At 37.0% G+C, this 16,073-nt stretch overlaps 1 protein-coding gene across 2 annotated transcripts in view; it reads left to right on the plus strand.

The window, feature by feature from the left end:
• Positions 1–16,073, plus strand: part of ASXL3 (ASXL transcriptional regulator 3) — a 129,807-nt gene that overhangs the window by 47,316 nt on the left and 66,418 nt on the right. The window contains exons 4-5 of one of the 2 annotated variants that reach the window (XM_051769645.1): positions 9,626–9,734; positions 11,088–11,199. In XM_051769645.1, the coding sequence (XP_051625605.1) occupies positions 9,626–9,734; positions 11,088–11,199 (221 nt within the window). Of the gene's footprint in view, positions 1–9,625; positions 9,735–10,908; positions 10,979–11,087; positions 11,200–16,073 lie in introns of those variants that run through there. The other variant, XM_051769627.1, reaches the window with a different exon arrangement.

Here is a 16,073-nt window from a genome sequence, read left to right on the forward strand (position 1 = left end):
GGTGGAAATGCCAGACTTGATTGAAATGTCTATGAAAGGCCCTTGCTCACAGCAGAAGGCAGGATCAAGTGTGTTTTCAATAATCTTTACCCCTGCAGAAAAAAAATAAAAATTAGATATACCATAGTGCTGCAAGACAGCTAAGAGGTGAAAAAAACCCTAAGTCTATGCCATCATTTGCAAATGTGAGCCAAACTCTTGGCTACTGAGAGGGAATTAGAATAAAAATGTATGGGTAGTCATGCATGAGAGCTTTGCTTTCCAAGAAACGTCTTACATTGTGTGATCAGTTAGTCACTTTTGACTGACTGTGGGTGAATGGAAACAGTTTGGCAAACCCTTCAGCAAAGAAATAATATAACATTTTCTTGCCAGAACCCCCTGTCTTTCTGTCACGTTCACCTGCAGTTTCATTCACTTGTCCCCCTTAGTTTTTCCATGATGACACATGGCTAGAGGTTTATTATGTTTGGTCTTTATTGTATGTGCCAATGCCATGTAATCACTGAAACAATGACTGTATGTAGATGTACAAAAGGCCCAGAGGGATATTGCTTCATGCAGGAGGATCCTAGAAGTAGTAGAAACGGGTCTTAAGGGTGGTGGCATAATCTCCAGTATTTGTTTGTTATGTATATCCTTCACACAAGACTTGAAAATAATTTTTGTGTGTCTCTCTTCCAAGGAGAGACAGCATTGTTTAATGCTTCAAAGGTGGTCTGATAAGAGACTGGGGACACCTGTTAGCTCTGTAAAAGGAGCTTCACTTCTAACTCCTTCCCTGATTCCAGTTTTGGTCAATTCAAAATGTAAAACTAGACTTAGATGAGTTTGTAAATGAGATTTCCTGCTAAGAATGGCAAAAAAACACCCAAAACCAAAAACCTTTTCATGATATCTAGCTTGAATTTAGGATCTATGTTGAGTTTCTCTACAGCATTGCTTCAGATTATTTTACATTTGAAGAACACTGAAAAGGTTTGGTTTCTTGGTGAGATATCAGTTCAGTCAGCTGTGATTCTAGCTGCTTATAACACCCTCACAAGCTGCAAAGGGCAGAGTTCTGGTTCATTACTAGGTTCTTCTGCTTTACGTATTCGGCGTTCACTGCTTTGGTTAGCTTCAGTGAAAACTGCTAGCTTTTGAGATAGACATTGGGTATCTATGACATTACAGCATGTCTGTACTGGTCCTTGGTTTTTCCATCATACTAATAATAATCTTGCCTCTATCTTCATCTGATTTAGAAAAACAAGAAATCTATATGAGGGTTGATGTTGGAACAATGTTAGTAGTACATATAATGGGTCTTTCCCCCTACCATCTACTGGTAGTTGTTTACAGTCTGTGAGACTGTAGGTGAATGAGCTGTGCTAGTCTGTCTCGTAGCCTGATAGCTTGGCTTATTTACCCTGCTCAAGAACAGTAGCCCTGTTGGTGATATCTGAAGTCTGAAAGTCAGGTACCACGTGTGAAGCATAAATAAGACCAGAGATGTAAAAATTTTCTTCATGGTGCTGCCGATATATGAACAAAACTGATGTTAATTTTGGCTAATATGGATAAAATTCATTAAAAATAAAAAATAGGTATGTTAAGGAATTTCTTTTAATCCTTTAAAATACATTTAAAGATCAAAATGTGAGTGCTTATAATAGGAATAAACCTTAAGTATAATTTATTCAAACTGTATAAATAGTATTCTACCTCTATGTACTTCAACTCCTGTAGAATTTTAGCAAGTGACTTAAGGCTTAAGACTTTATTTATTGTGACTTTATTTATTATTTTAGTGGTTAAGACTTCAGAACAGAAATAGTTTGGACAGTCACATCAACTGTAGGTATCAGGAGTATTTTCTGTAGTTCTCATTAAGTTCTGGCTTCTTTAAAATGAAGAAGCCAGTTGGAACCTCAAAAAGTAAAATGCTTTTTTTCTTGTTCAAATTTATGAATAAGTACTTTGTCTGAGAGGCTAAGATCTTTCAGCTCTACAGTTTCACTAGTCTATATATGTAGAAGTAGTAGATGGTTCCCTAGCTACCTACTACCCACATATTAAGACGTGGTTTTATTGTTTAGTAAATTATATTGGATATGTGATATTTTGAAAAGTCTCCCTTTTTTCATGTTATATCCAGCACATCTAATATATTTTCATTCAGTATTCAAAAGCCAATCCCTTAATGAAATTACAGTTCCTTTCCAAAGATGATTTGACAGAAATAAGTGTACTTGTAATGATTTGGTAAATAAGATGTCATTGCTATTTTAACATCGGAAAATACAACTTGAATTAATTTCTGTACATTAAGTTAGATAATTGCTGAATGCATTTGTAGTCTCCAAATATCAAATAGTGAGATTACATTAAAGCTCTATTTGTTGGCTGATTGGGGTATTTTAATAATTTTAAGCAATGAACAAATTAACCTTGCAGTAGGAAAATAAGTGGGAAAAAATCAAAAGCAAGATTTTAATTGATTATTCAAATCAAGTTTTCTGTTTGATAATTTAAATTGGTTTAGTTTGGATTAACATGCTTAGTCTGTGATTTTGCTGTTGAGTGAAGGATGACTCTGAATGAAATTGTACCTGGAATACTGGTAGTGGGTTGACCTTGTCTGGACACCAAGTGCCCACCCAGCTGCTCTATCACTCCCCTTCCCAGTCGTAAAGGGAAGAGAGGGTGAGATGGAAAACAACTCGTGGGTTGGGATAAGGCAGTTTATTAAGGCAAAAGCAAAAACTTGTGTGCGCAAAAGCAAAAACTTGTGTGCACAAAAGCAAAGTGAAAGATAACAAGGTTTATTCTCTACTTGCCACTTCCAAGAAGCAGGGCTTCAGCACACATAATGGTTCCTTAGCAGGCAGCCGTTGGAAACAATGAGTGCCCCCCTTCTTGCTTCTTTCCTTAGCTTTTTCCTTTCCTGTGGTTAGTTTGGCCTACTTGTGTCCCCTCCCAGAAGGAATGTTACAGTGCTGATGCTGTGCTCAGGAGTAGCCAAAAGACTGGTGTGTTATCAACATCATTCTAGCTACCAATGCAAAGCACAACACTGTGAGGGCTACTATGGGGAATTGAACTCCATCTCAGCCAGACCCAATACAAATATGTAGTCTGTATTTAACGTTGGCCGAGAAAGGAAATATACTGCTTGCAGTCTTCCTGTGTGTTTTGGGATTGCATGGCCAGGTTTTGGTAGTGGGGGGCTACAGGGGTGGCTTCTGTGAGAAGCTGCCAGAAGGTTCCCCCATGTCCTATAAAGCCAAAGCCAGCCAGCTCCAAGTCGAAACCCCCTGCTGGCCAGGCAGAGCCCATCGACAACAGTAGTAGTGCCTCTGGGATGACAGAGTTAAGAGGGGGGAAAAAGCTCTACACAACAGCAGTTGCAGCTGGAGTGAGGAGTGAGAATATATGAGAGAAACAATTCTACATACACCAGGGTCAGTGAAGAAGAAGGGGGAGGAGGTGCTCCAGGCACTGGAGCAGAGATTCTCCTGCAGCCCGTGGTGCAGAACCATGGTGAGGCAGCTGTCCCCCTGCAGCCCATGGAGGTCTGTGGTGGAGCAGAGATCCATCTGCAGCCTGTGGAGGACTCCACACTGGAGCAGGTGGATGCCCGAAGGAGGCTGTGACCCCATGAGAAGCCTGTGCTGGAGCAGGCTCCTTCCACAGTACCGTGCTAGAGCACATTTGCTGGCAGAACTTGCGGTCCTGTGGGGGACCCATGACGGAGCAGCCTGTTCCTGAAAGACTGGACCCTGTGGAAGAGACCTACCCTGGAGCAGGGGAAGAGTGTGAGGAGTCCTTCCCCTGAGGAGGAAGGAGTACCAAAGAAAACATGGGATGAACTGATCATAGCCCCCGTTCCCCATCACCCCTGTGTTGCTGTGGGGGAGGTAAAGAAAATCATGAGTGAAGATAAGTCCAGGAAGAAGGGAGCGGTGGGGGGAAGGTGTTTTAAAGTTTTATTTCTCATTATCCTACTCTGATTTGATTGGTAATAAACTCAATTAATTTCCCCAAGTTGAGTCTGTTTTGCCCATGATGATAATTGCTGAGTGATCTCTCTCTGTCCTTTTCTTTCTGACCCATGAGCCTGTCCTTATATTTTCTCTCCCCTGCCCAGCTGAGGAGGGGAGTGATAGAGCAGCTTTGGTGGGCACATGATGTCCAGCCGGGGTCAGCTGGCTGGTTTATTTAGACTAATTTGAAACTTTTATTGCTGAAAAAATTGCAAGTGGTTGGCAGGAAATCTTGCACTGATCAACATTGTCTTCTGTTTACCTGTGCTCTCTACTTCCCTCTGTGCCAAGGGAAGGATCCTGTGCCATTTGAATACAGTAAAATGGCCAGGTCTTCTTTTCAGTCCTCACTTTAGTGGACTTCTCCTGGGTATTCCTTCTGAGCTCCAGCTGGAAGATCTTACTGCAGCCCCAGCACTAACAGCTGCTGCAACACTGCCAGCTCAGTCAAGTATGGCTGTGGGAGGAGAGCAGCTCTAGACCAGTCAGCAGCAGTTTGCTATCTTCCTCATGTATAGGACAGCTGTCTTGTCTTGGTATAGCTGCCTAGGTTCCTGGTGGTTTTGTGTGGCATTCCCAAGCTAGGTCATGGCTACAATCTTGTAAGGCAAGTTGGGACATTTTGCTGGCACTTGACTGCAGGACCATGAGCACACAGCTCCTTGAAGATTGTGGAAAGCTTCTAAGAAGCAGCCAAAGATGACTTCATCACACTTGGTGTATCTAGTGCTTCATGTAGTGCTCTGTGGAACACTTCAGCAAGCAATGCACGTATAGACATCTAGTCAATTTTCCAGCATTTCTAGGTGCTGTATATGTTGGGAAAAGTATACTTAGGGTATATTATTAGCCCAGTCTTGATAAGAATTTTGACTTATTGAAGAGATAAAGAATCATGGGTTGCAGTGCTGGATGCATGCTCGAGAGATCATTCGATGCAAACACTGGGACAGGCTCCCATCTATGTACCAGCCAGGACTGGTGTGTGTATGAGCTTCTCAGAAAGGTCTTTTTACAAACTCCCCTGCTCAGTTCTGGTGTTGATTAAAACATCAACAGCTACATTCACACTTTTAGACTATCTATGAACTTTCTTTTTCTTTCCCCAGTGACCATGAAGAACATTTATCTCAATTAACTTCAGCGACCTTTTACGTGTTTCTGGAAAATAACAATTTATGCCTTCTTTTACTTTTCTGTTTACTGTACCACACAAATGGGTTTTCTACAACCTTCCCTCATATGTTTTATTTTCTTTATCTGTTGTCACTCTGAAACTGGTGTAACTTATGTGCATTATAAATGTATTTTATTCTGTATGACTTTGAATCAGAAATTAGTTCTGAAGCCTTTTGGTTTTACTTTTTTCCAGCAGGGAGGAAAAATTGTTGCTCCCTTGTGACTGTTTATGTATCTCTATGAAATGAGCAGATGATTTCAAACAAATAAATACGGAACAAATTTGCAATACCTCGGTGGTCCTCTTACAGTGGTTGTCATAGATTTGGGAACATATCAGGAAGGAGAGGTTACACCACATATAGTGGGGCTGAGTGGTTGAAATGCTGCCTTGCTGCAGGACCTGAGGTGTTTTGCCTGCATAGTTTTGGGGAACTTTCACAGTCTGCCACACTATATTGCCTAGACAAGTTAGCTTTAGTCAATTTATTTTCCATATTTAAAATAATTTTTTACCAAGATTGTAATTTTTGTCTCTTGGCAAACAGTCTAGCAAAGACTGTTAAAATTAAGAGTATAACCATTGACATTTTCAGGGTTTTTCTGATGAAACTATGTGTTTGAGAAGTTCGCAATTTAAAAATAAGTAGTGTTTTTGCTGGTGTTTTTACAGATTTTTGTAGGATTTTGAGGAGGGTGGCAGAGGAGGAAATAACTGAAATGTGTGCTTCCCCTGCGTGTTTTTACAGAGTTTTGTGTGTGGAAACCGTAGTCTGGCATTTTGATTTAGGTAACACTGGCTGCGTGACCAGTAGAGGGAGCCCAGAATCACTAAATGTTGGAGAAATTTTTGACTGGGGGAGTTGGGGTAAAAAGCTTGCTTTGATAATGAACAGGAATTTTGAAAGGATGTGCTGAATACTAGTAACTCATAGTGATTTTGGGAAAGGAATTTATGGAACGTTGAAATGCCTGATGTTTTTTAAATGATAGAATTATGTTAGCAACTTTTATATTGGAAAGCTAATGAGTGTTGTATTTTGATTTTTTTTCTCTTTCCTATATTGCTGGTTGTTGTAACATCATAACATCACATCACCTTCACAGAAAGTAAGTAACTTTTCATTTTTTAAACCTATTTGAAAGTATGTGTTTGGGGGGGTACGCTGCTTGTATGTGTGTATAGATGTATATGCATATAAAATAAACAGACAAGCAGAAAAATACCGATCTTAAAGACATGCTGCTACAGATGGTAACTCCCATGTATGAATGACTTTTAGAATACCACAGTGGTTTAAAGCAGTCTCACCCAAAAGATGATAAATAGTATGAAAGTTCTGCATCTGAAGGCTGTAAATGGTAAACATATTTCTTGTGTGCAGACTGTGGCAATAAAACTTGCAGCATATCGGTTTGAAATATATTATGGCTCTTAAAATTCACAGATATCAAGTTGCAAAGTAGAATATTATTGTATCCAATTTCATTTGACTGAATCAAAGTTGAACTGATTTGGAGTGTTTCGAGAACTTAGGTCAAACTGTGCCATTTTTGATATTCAGAGATACTCAGCCTTATATTTGGCAGGCCTCGACTGCTTTATTAATACCTGCCAGGAGCTGTGAGCAGAAGGAACATGTCCTCAGGCTGTAGGAGAATTTAGAAAGCATGCGATAAGTAGTACAGATCCCTCAGAAAGTGCTCTATGATTCAGACATCAGTCTGCATCATGGGATTTTTGCTGGCTTTTTGAACCATGGTCCTATGTGTTGTGATAGCATGTGTTGCAAGTATTTCCAGTATCAGTTGTGAGTAACATCTGGGAATTTTAATACAGTGTTTCAAGGATGCCAGTGCTGACAGAAGAAAGTCATTGGTTAACATGGGTCAACATAGCAGTGAAAAAGGGCAACATAGAACTTCAGTTTGATCTGCTAGCTCAAAATAAATAAATCCTACCTCACTGTGTCCAGATTATTATTTCGTTTCCACTTAAGTGTGTTATGTGTGGTTTGTTTTGTGCTTGTTATAGACATACCCAAGTGCAGTTTTCAAGAAGGGTAGGCATGGCCCTTTGGTTGCATGCCATTAGGAGTTGCAGATATCTGTAGGCAACAAGCATAGCAGTAGTTAAAGTACATCTTGGCTCAGTAGCCAATACGGGTTTCTTTGTAAGTCAAAGAGTAGTTTCTGTTGTCAACTTGCCAGTTGTCTAGACTTTGAAGATTAAGATATCTGCTGTGAGCACAGTAGTGGTCATGAGATGTTGCCAAATCCTCTATTTTGGGTTCATTCATCTTGTATCATTTTAATTGGTTAATGATATCTAAAAATAAGTTTGGATTCCAGAGTGTCTCTGTCAGAATAGAAGGATACAAATCGTGCATACATGTGCATGCAGTTTTGTTTCTCGTTGACATACTGAGTTTGTCTTCCACTGCAGAGTCAGCAAGTTCTTTCTATCGTGCAGAGAAAGTCTTGATCGGTAATAATGTTTCACTGAAAAGATCCAAGACTGAGAGAGTTGAAATTGCTTCACATTATGTATGTTAACATATGGAAGAGATTACGCAACTAACTGCTGTATTAAAAGCTTTGTGTCTTTTCTTGTCAAACATCATTGCAGTAAGGAAAATGTGTAAAGATAAGTATTCTAGATATTAAAAAAGTGTTTTAAGTAATCATTAAACTCAATGAACTCTCTTAATGTTTTCTGTCCCACTGCTAGCAGTATCATTTTATTTCTAATATAGTTAGGTTTGTATTTTGTTACAGTATTATATCAAAACCAGATGTGGTATTAATTTTATTTGCAGAGGGGAAAAAAGAAACAAACAGACAAAAAAGACACTTCCCAGAATTTTCATATTGTGTGATTATATTTAGGATAGTCATAAAATAGATACTTGTTACATATCTGTTATGTTTATCAACAAGCAGCATTTTTACCTGAAATTTTTAATTTTAGAGTTAGTAATGTGATACATTAGATGACCTCTAGCAAATAAATTATAACAGACAGGACTTCCTGGCCTGAGGACACTTTATAGTTTAATTTTTACCGGAAGAGCAATTACCACACTATCGATCTTGCCATTAAAATAATACATGTACAATAAGGATAAATTTTGTTGTAATGAAGCCATGAAAATCAACAGAAAACATCACCATATAAAATATAAAAATTTCAGTCCAGTTTTGTTTATAAAAAAGAGATCGGACATGCAGTTTTCAACAAAGATTAGATGTTGTGTTATAATTCTGCAGAATAAAGAAGAGTACTTTCTGATGAACTTTGAAGCCCTGTTCCTGGTTTATAGTTGAGTATATAATTAATCCTGAAATACTTAGCAACACACTTAATTTAATGCACAGGCATTGTTCCACTTAACCAAGTGGAATATATTTACGTGGCTAAAGATAAGCGTGCGTGCAGACTAGGGACCCCAGGGAAGAAGCACAGTTTCAGATTCAGTCCCTGAGTACACTGTGTACAGTAGCCAGTAAATGGGGACAAAGATGTGATAGTACATCTATAAATCTTGTACTTTAATTTTTAAATTAAAATAAAATAATTTATGAATACTTCCTTGCCCACCATTTTTAGATCAACTTTTCAGAATAGTATGCGTCTAACTAGGGTTGGAAACGTGCTTTCTTTTTCTGAGATGTAAACATGCATATACTACAAAGACATCCCTGTCCAAATACTTCTTTTTTCTTAATGTGTTGTATTTCTTTTTTAAATACTCCTTTAATATGCATTCCACAGTGGTATTACAATTACTACCTTGAGTAGGTCAATCTCTTAATCTCTAAAACAACTCTAATTAGAAAAGATAATGCTTCATAAAAGGTACAAATGTGTTCATATTTATGTATAATAATGCATGCTGACCATGTTAAGCCAGAAGGTGGCTTTACTATATATTACTTTTAATTTTAAATGTGTTCTTTCTGGGCTCTTTATTATTCTTTTGTTGCCTTTCATCCTATGGGATGCAGCTGCCCTTGAACTTGGTACTGTTTTGATCATTCATGTGCAGCAACCACATTGTCTGTAACATTTTAAAACTGAGGCTTCGTGGTGTTATTTATGAAGTAATTTCACATAAATATTTGGACTTTGGTTCTCTCAGAATGTGGAACTGGTTGCTGTATGAAGAAAAGCATAATTATAATTCACAGACTTTTTGCCTCAAGCCTAGGGGACAGATGCATATGATTAAGTTTGAAACTGGCCTGTTATTGTAATGTAGATGTTTTCAGGGTTGAGAGAATTAAAAAAAAAAAAAAAAAAGAGAGGGGGCAAAAAAAAATAAAAAACCAGGCAAGCATGAGTTTAAAAAAAATAGACTGAGGGAATAGTTTTGCAAGAGGCACTCAATCTTGGACTGCACAATTTTATTTTTCAGTGGAACCTCTCCATTAGCTTGCCTGAATGCAATGCTTCATACTAACACTCGTGTAGGTGATGGAACATTCTTCAAAATCCCTGGGAAATCAGGACTCTATGCTCTCAAAGTAAGTTTAAATTTTGTAAATGGAATGTACATATAGCTATTAATCCATTTTATGAATGTCTCAATAGATATAAAGGTAAACAGATTAGATTCTTTGGAGAGGAAATGACCTGATAGTCCTTCTAACTGCTTTCAGATGTCTTTTAAAAGGATTTATAATGAAAGTAAACATTGAATGTTTTATCCTAGAAAGCATATACATGTTCTTGAATTTGGCACATGGTATAAAAAACATGCAGCTTAGCTAAAATGCTGCTGTGTCAGAGTTGTTCACAGAAAGGCCTTTGTTTTATGAGCTGTGAGCTCAAGAGGATCATTGATTTTCTCATTAAGTAATTGTATTAATGTTTGATTTTTGAATAGTGAAAAATTATTTGCAAGTCTAATATAAATCAGCTTTTAATTTACAGGTTGCATGGTTGCTTTTGGGAAGGAATATAATTATAGTGATAACATTTTGCCTTTATGCTATTTCTATTCCTTTTTGGTTTTGTTTTTCTCTTTTGCTATGAACATGATGTTTTCTGTGGGTGGAATTTTTTTCTTGTTGTGTATGATCAAACTTAGAGGGGTTTCACAACAGGAGTGGAGGAATGTGAGGCAGAGATGAGAAACAAGTAAGTGAGATTATCTGCTTGGCAGTCTAAATGTAATCAACTAAAATTTTGGGCTGAGGGGAAGGATCTGTTGTAATTTATGACAGATTTGGTATAAGGGTATAAAAATATAAAAGTATATAGATTTACCTGTTCCTGATAACTAAAAATTCTGTACCTGAAACTAAATTAATAGTTTTCAGGAGCTCTGTTTCCCAATTCACTAGAACAAATGCTGTTGTTTTTCTTTAAATCGGGAGAGATTCTTGGCACAATTCCAGGTATTCACAATCACTCCCATGCTTGAGCTCCAGGTTGCTTCAGCTATTTGAATTCAGGAAACAGGCAAAGACAGAAAAGAAACATTAAAGGATTTGTGTTTTGCTGCAGTGTTGTAGACACTCAGCTGGAAAACTAGGATTTTTAACAGCCAAACAAGTCTGTTTCTGTTAAAAAAAAAAATAAAGAAGAAGAAAAAGTGGAAGATCTTGCATTTTATTTGACTTTTTTCTTTTTAAAATAGCATGTTATGAATTCACAAAACAGTTTTTTTGGTTTGCGGTTTTTTAATCAAGGTCTGTTTTTATGGCTCTCTTTAAAGTAACTCACAAGCATATTTCATTTTATTCTCTTTTTTTCTTTTTGAAATGTAAGCATGCGAGTACACTGCAGTAATCTATTTTCAGAGATGCAGCAGGATCATGATTGATTTTTTTTTCCTTGTTAATTTTAGTTTTCTTTTTCTTTTTTAACTGTAGAAAGAAGAATCAACATGCCCTACTGATGGAACATTGGATTTAGGATGTGAATCTGAGTTAGATGGCACTGAAATGGCTGAGACAAACAATAATAATGGAGAAGAAAATGGTGGTAGGTGTTTTAATTTCAGTATTAGAGGGCATGTTTTGGGAAAAGAAAAAAAGTATTGTTGAGATTTTTGTGGTGTGATTTCCAAGCAGTATAAGTAATGTTTTGTACTCAGTGGAACTGTTTTTGACTGACTCCCTCTCTTTTTTGGCCTTATAAAGAAATCAGGAACACTAAGTGCCTTTATTTAACTTAAGGTTTTAAAAGACAAAGAATAGTGCTTTGGGTGTGTTTTCAGTAGGTAATTTTTTGACTTACAATTTTTTCATTCTTGGACCCACAACTAAAAGAGTAATTTGTCTTTACTGGGTTTCAGACTTGCAGTTGTCAGATAGACATTTCACTGATTTCAGTGTGGACATGTGGGCTTGGTCCCTCAGTGGACTTCTGGGCAGAGGACAAAGGTTTGTATTTTTTTTGTTTCAGGCAGAGATTCTCCTGTGTGCCATCCTGACAAAGACATGTTGAAGTATCAAATGCTGTGATTTTTTTTTTTCTCTAAAATAATGAGAAAACGAAGCATTGAAAGAACTTGAAAATTGCAACCTTAGAAATATTTTTTCTTTTTGAGAATTAATAATTGGTCATAAAGAAAATATTAGTCACCTAAAATTACTTGCAAGTAATAGAAGTGAATATTATTCTTATTACAACTAAACTCATAAAATGTTTATAAAGTGAATACTTTATTAAAAAAAAAATCAAACTTCCCAGGACCTCTGAAACCTTTCCTTAATCAGTTTTCTTCTGCTACCTGCCCACAACCTGTCCCACCACTGGACTGCAGCCTACTGTTTTGGCTCACTTGGTGTATGGTGAGAGGGTGCCCTGTTTACAACTAGGACATGAAAAGGCTCAGCTCATGTTGTTCTGCTACAGACTTGCTTTTTGATCTCGAGCAACTTACTTAGCTTCTATGCTGCACCTGTACAAGACCGATACTGCAATTTCAGTATTGGTCTCTAGCACCACTGGAAATCGCAAAGAGTTCAGGGATGGGAGTGCAAGACAGGTTGTTGTGGATCTATCTAGTAGTGAAGTTTTGAAGCTCTGTGGAAAACAAAAAAGTCAAGAATTATTAAATGGCTTCTGCGTCTTTATTTTCATTGATCTGTTATGCCTATCAGTTATCAAATTCTGCACGAGGAGTGGTTTTATGCTTATGTAGTGTATGCTGCATGTGTAAGTGAACTTACATGCTTGTAGTTCTTTAACAGTTCCTGTTTGATACTCAGAAAACTTGTTGATGTTGTTAATGTACACTTCCTCAAATTGCAGTGAGAATAGAACAGTAAAAAACAGTGGAAATACAGTTACAAATACAAAGCACAAGTTGATGTCACTTGTTACAAACAAATAAAAAATCGTGGCAAAAAACGGGCAATTATTTAGGATGTAAATAGGATGTCATAATTCCAGAAGTAGAAAATTGATGGGTTTTGACTGGGAGGAGGCTGTGTACTATTTTCATAGTTTACAATAATAAAAATAATTCTAGCACTTGTGGTGACATAAAAGACAAGCTGCTAAAATTTTATGTTTTAGAATATTTGGAGTAGAGCATTAAATTACACCTAGATTGGTTTTAAAGCTGAGAACTTCCCCTGATGTAATCTTTAACAAATCTTGGAAAACTGCGATATATTTAATTTTTTGCGAACAAGACATTTTAATTTTTTTTGGTCATGCAATGGGTGTATTAAAAAAGAATAAATGGGATGGCAATAGTGAGTCTGTATTACATATAGAAAGGCCAGTGCTGGATGTGATCAATAGAAAATTAAAAGCTGCATATATTTCATAAATAGCATATCGGTCAGCTAATACAGAACAAAGTTTTGTCAAACACGTTGGATAATAGCTTTTCTTGAGACCGAAAGTTTTGTTGGTAAAGGTATCATTTATATACACATAGAATTCTGTAACTGATTTCATTTACAGTATAGGAGACTTGGCTTAAAAATAGGAACATGCCCAAGAAATACAGCCAGTTTTTAATGGATTGAAATTACAGATTGTTTAATCAGCAAAGACATAGAGATCACCATCCACACTAGGCATTTTTGCTCTTAAGGGTGTGATTTGACCACTCTGTTCAATATTTTTTGTCAGTACTTTCTGAACACTATAAAATCCTTCTTGCTTAAATTTATTGATAATAAATAATAATTTCAGGACTTCTCTTGATTGCCTTGTAAATTATTACAGTCAAACAGGGTGAGTTTTTTTAGACTTTAAAGTGAAGAAAAAGGTCACATTTGCACAGCAGAAATATATATTCAATAAATCAGTGTATCTGAAGAGCATTTAAGGATCAAAACAGAAAATGAATTGAACATAAATGAGATGCTTTTGATAATTAGTCCAATGCAGTTCTTAGAGTATAACTCTGATAGTACTGATTAAAGCATATAGGCACAGCGTTTCCTTTGGGTATAACACTAGTTAAATGATTACTAGTGTATTGCATTCATTATAGCTGTAAGAAGAAATTAAGGAAAACAGGAAAGGATCTAGAAAAAACATATAAGAAGTCCTGAGTGAAAAAATACCTCCTTTGTACTGGGAAATTTAATATGGACAGTCTAATTAGTTTGTCAAAGATAAGATGATGACTTGTTAATATTTGAGGTAAGGTATTTCTATGGAAAATATTTGATCTAACAGAGCAATTACACTTTTCACACTAAAGCTGGCATTTTTTCTCTTTCCAGGAAACCATTCTGTTGCATAAAAGTAGCATTTAATTCAGTGCAAAAAACACTTTATGAAATTCTCTGACTTTGATTTTAGAATATGTGTGATACATATGAGGATGGGCTTTGCTTGCACATTGAATTTTTAATTGCGCAATTGATTGCATTTTTATTTGCTCATTTCCACTGTGATAGAGTCCCAAAGTCCCAAATCTGACAGAGTGATCAGAAATTGTTTAACAAGTTTAAAAAATGCCTCTTTAAATGTAGCTGGAAGCAGAGGGTGAAACTGTAAGTGACAGCCTCAGTCTGTTTGTGGGCTTTTAAATGGTGGTCTTTCGGAATAAAAAGTACCAAGTGACACTCAAACGCAGAAGAATCATATCCTCAGCAGGCACATTTTTCCCAGTACAAAGGCAGGCTACTGAACAATTTTATTAGCATAATAATATGAAAATTCCTAACAATTATAAACACATGATTTGGCAAAAGCTGTTACTCCACATCAGTATTGCTAAATGGACAAGTGGAATGGTCCCACCTCAGGATTTTTCAAATGCTATGGAGACCTTTTCTTTCCCCACCTTATCCAAAGGAATATATTAAAGAAACTCTTTACGGTACAGTTGATTTTGTTTGGAATGGGATTTCTAATAGAGGCTCTGTTGCAGTCTCATATCTTTAAAATTCCATTTCCTTCAAATACAGCAGTAGCATGTAAAGATGCTGTCGGTAAAAGAAGTAAAATCCCAATTATTGTTGCCTGGGAAAATGATGACTATAATATCCTTTTGCCCATCAATAGGATGTTCTGTTCTCAAAAAACATTTGTCCCTGGGGTTTCCGAAGCCAGGGCTAATCCATCAGCCACGGAGCACAGTTGATTAGAAATTGTCTTGATGCAAACAGTGGAATGCACAACGATGTAACTGTGGAGGAGATAGCAATTCCTAGGGTAGTGTGACTTCCCACCCCAGCCCAAACACAGGTTCTGGTGTTTGCCCAAATATGAGCCACGTACGTCTTCTCTGGAGACACTTTGGTTTTCAGCACTTCCTAGAACTGTATGTTCTTCAACTGTGATCATGGAATGGCAGAATTAATTTTCTAGGCAGTTTTCTTAGAGGTAGTTGACAAAATGACGGACAGCAGAGGATCAGATTTGTGCTGAATCCTGACATTTTGCTTGTAGCTACTGTGCTCCATACCTTGTGCTTTTTGGATTAGGAAACCCTAGGATAACTCTGTAGCGGGGAATGTGTATTCACCACTGTTTGAAACCTGAGTCCACATCTAAATGTTTAGTTTCTTTCCAGGAGTGGAATTTCTGACAATTCAGGGAAACCTGTTACCCTTACCATCTTGTTTCTTGGGAATAATATTGGATGATTCTACTGAAAATGTTTGTGACACACGTCTGGATATGGGATACAATCTTCTAAAAGCAGAAGAGCAATAATGGAGTAGCAGCTCGAATATAGAGTTTTAGATGATACATCAGCAAGAGATAGTTTTTCACTTTGCTTTAGATTTTTTTTGGTGTGTTTTTGTTTCATCTCCCTGCAGGTAACTATAAAATAAAAATACAGTACCCAGGATCGAGTTTAACTTCTTTTGTTTCGTTGCCACTTGAGGGGAGTTGTAAGAATGAGAGAAAATACTGTGGAGCTTGAGGATCTTTCTCATCCGCTTTTTTTTTCCTGTACAGTAGTTAATGAGGCCTTAGAAATTGGTGGCTTAGTGATGACAGGCTGTATATTTTTAGCGGAAAATGCTGACTTCCTTTGGAATATGAATTCACAGTTTTCTATGCTTTGTGAAATGTTTGGGCTCAAAAACATGCTGTGAATATAGTGGGATTCAGTGCAAGCTACGAAGCTGATGTGGTATTTGGTGTCTTTTTCCGAAAAATACCATTCAATACTATTAATCAATTCACAGTACAAGTTTTCAAAAAGAATATTGCAATCACAGTAGTACCCTTGATATATACATCTGGATTTGCTTGTTTTGGCGAACTCGTGCAATTAACTAACTCCCAAACTGGTTTTCATTTTCAAGAGCTGATGGCAACAGCCGAGTTCTGAATTGTTCAGATTTGGCAAGTTGGGCTCTAGAGATCAAAGAGTGATGGAGGTGAATTACTCGATACATCTGTGTTGGCAAAGTGTAACCATTTAT

Source organism: Manacus candei, unplaced genomic scaffold (genome assembly GCF_025592945.1).
Source record: "Manacus candei isolate 608988 ecotype Guabito, Panama unplaced genomic scaffold, ASM2559294v1 h1tg000008l, whole genome shotgun sequence".
Classification (NCBI taxonomy): domain Eukaryota; kingdom Metazoa; phylum Chordata; class Aves; order Passeriformes; family Pipridae; genus Manacus; species Manacus candei.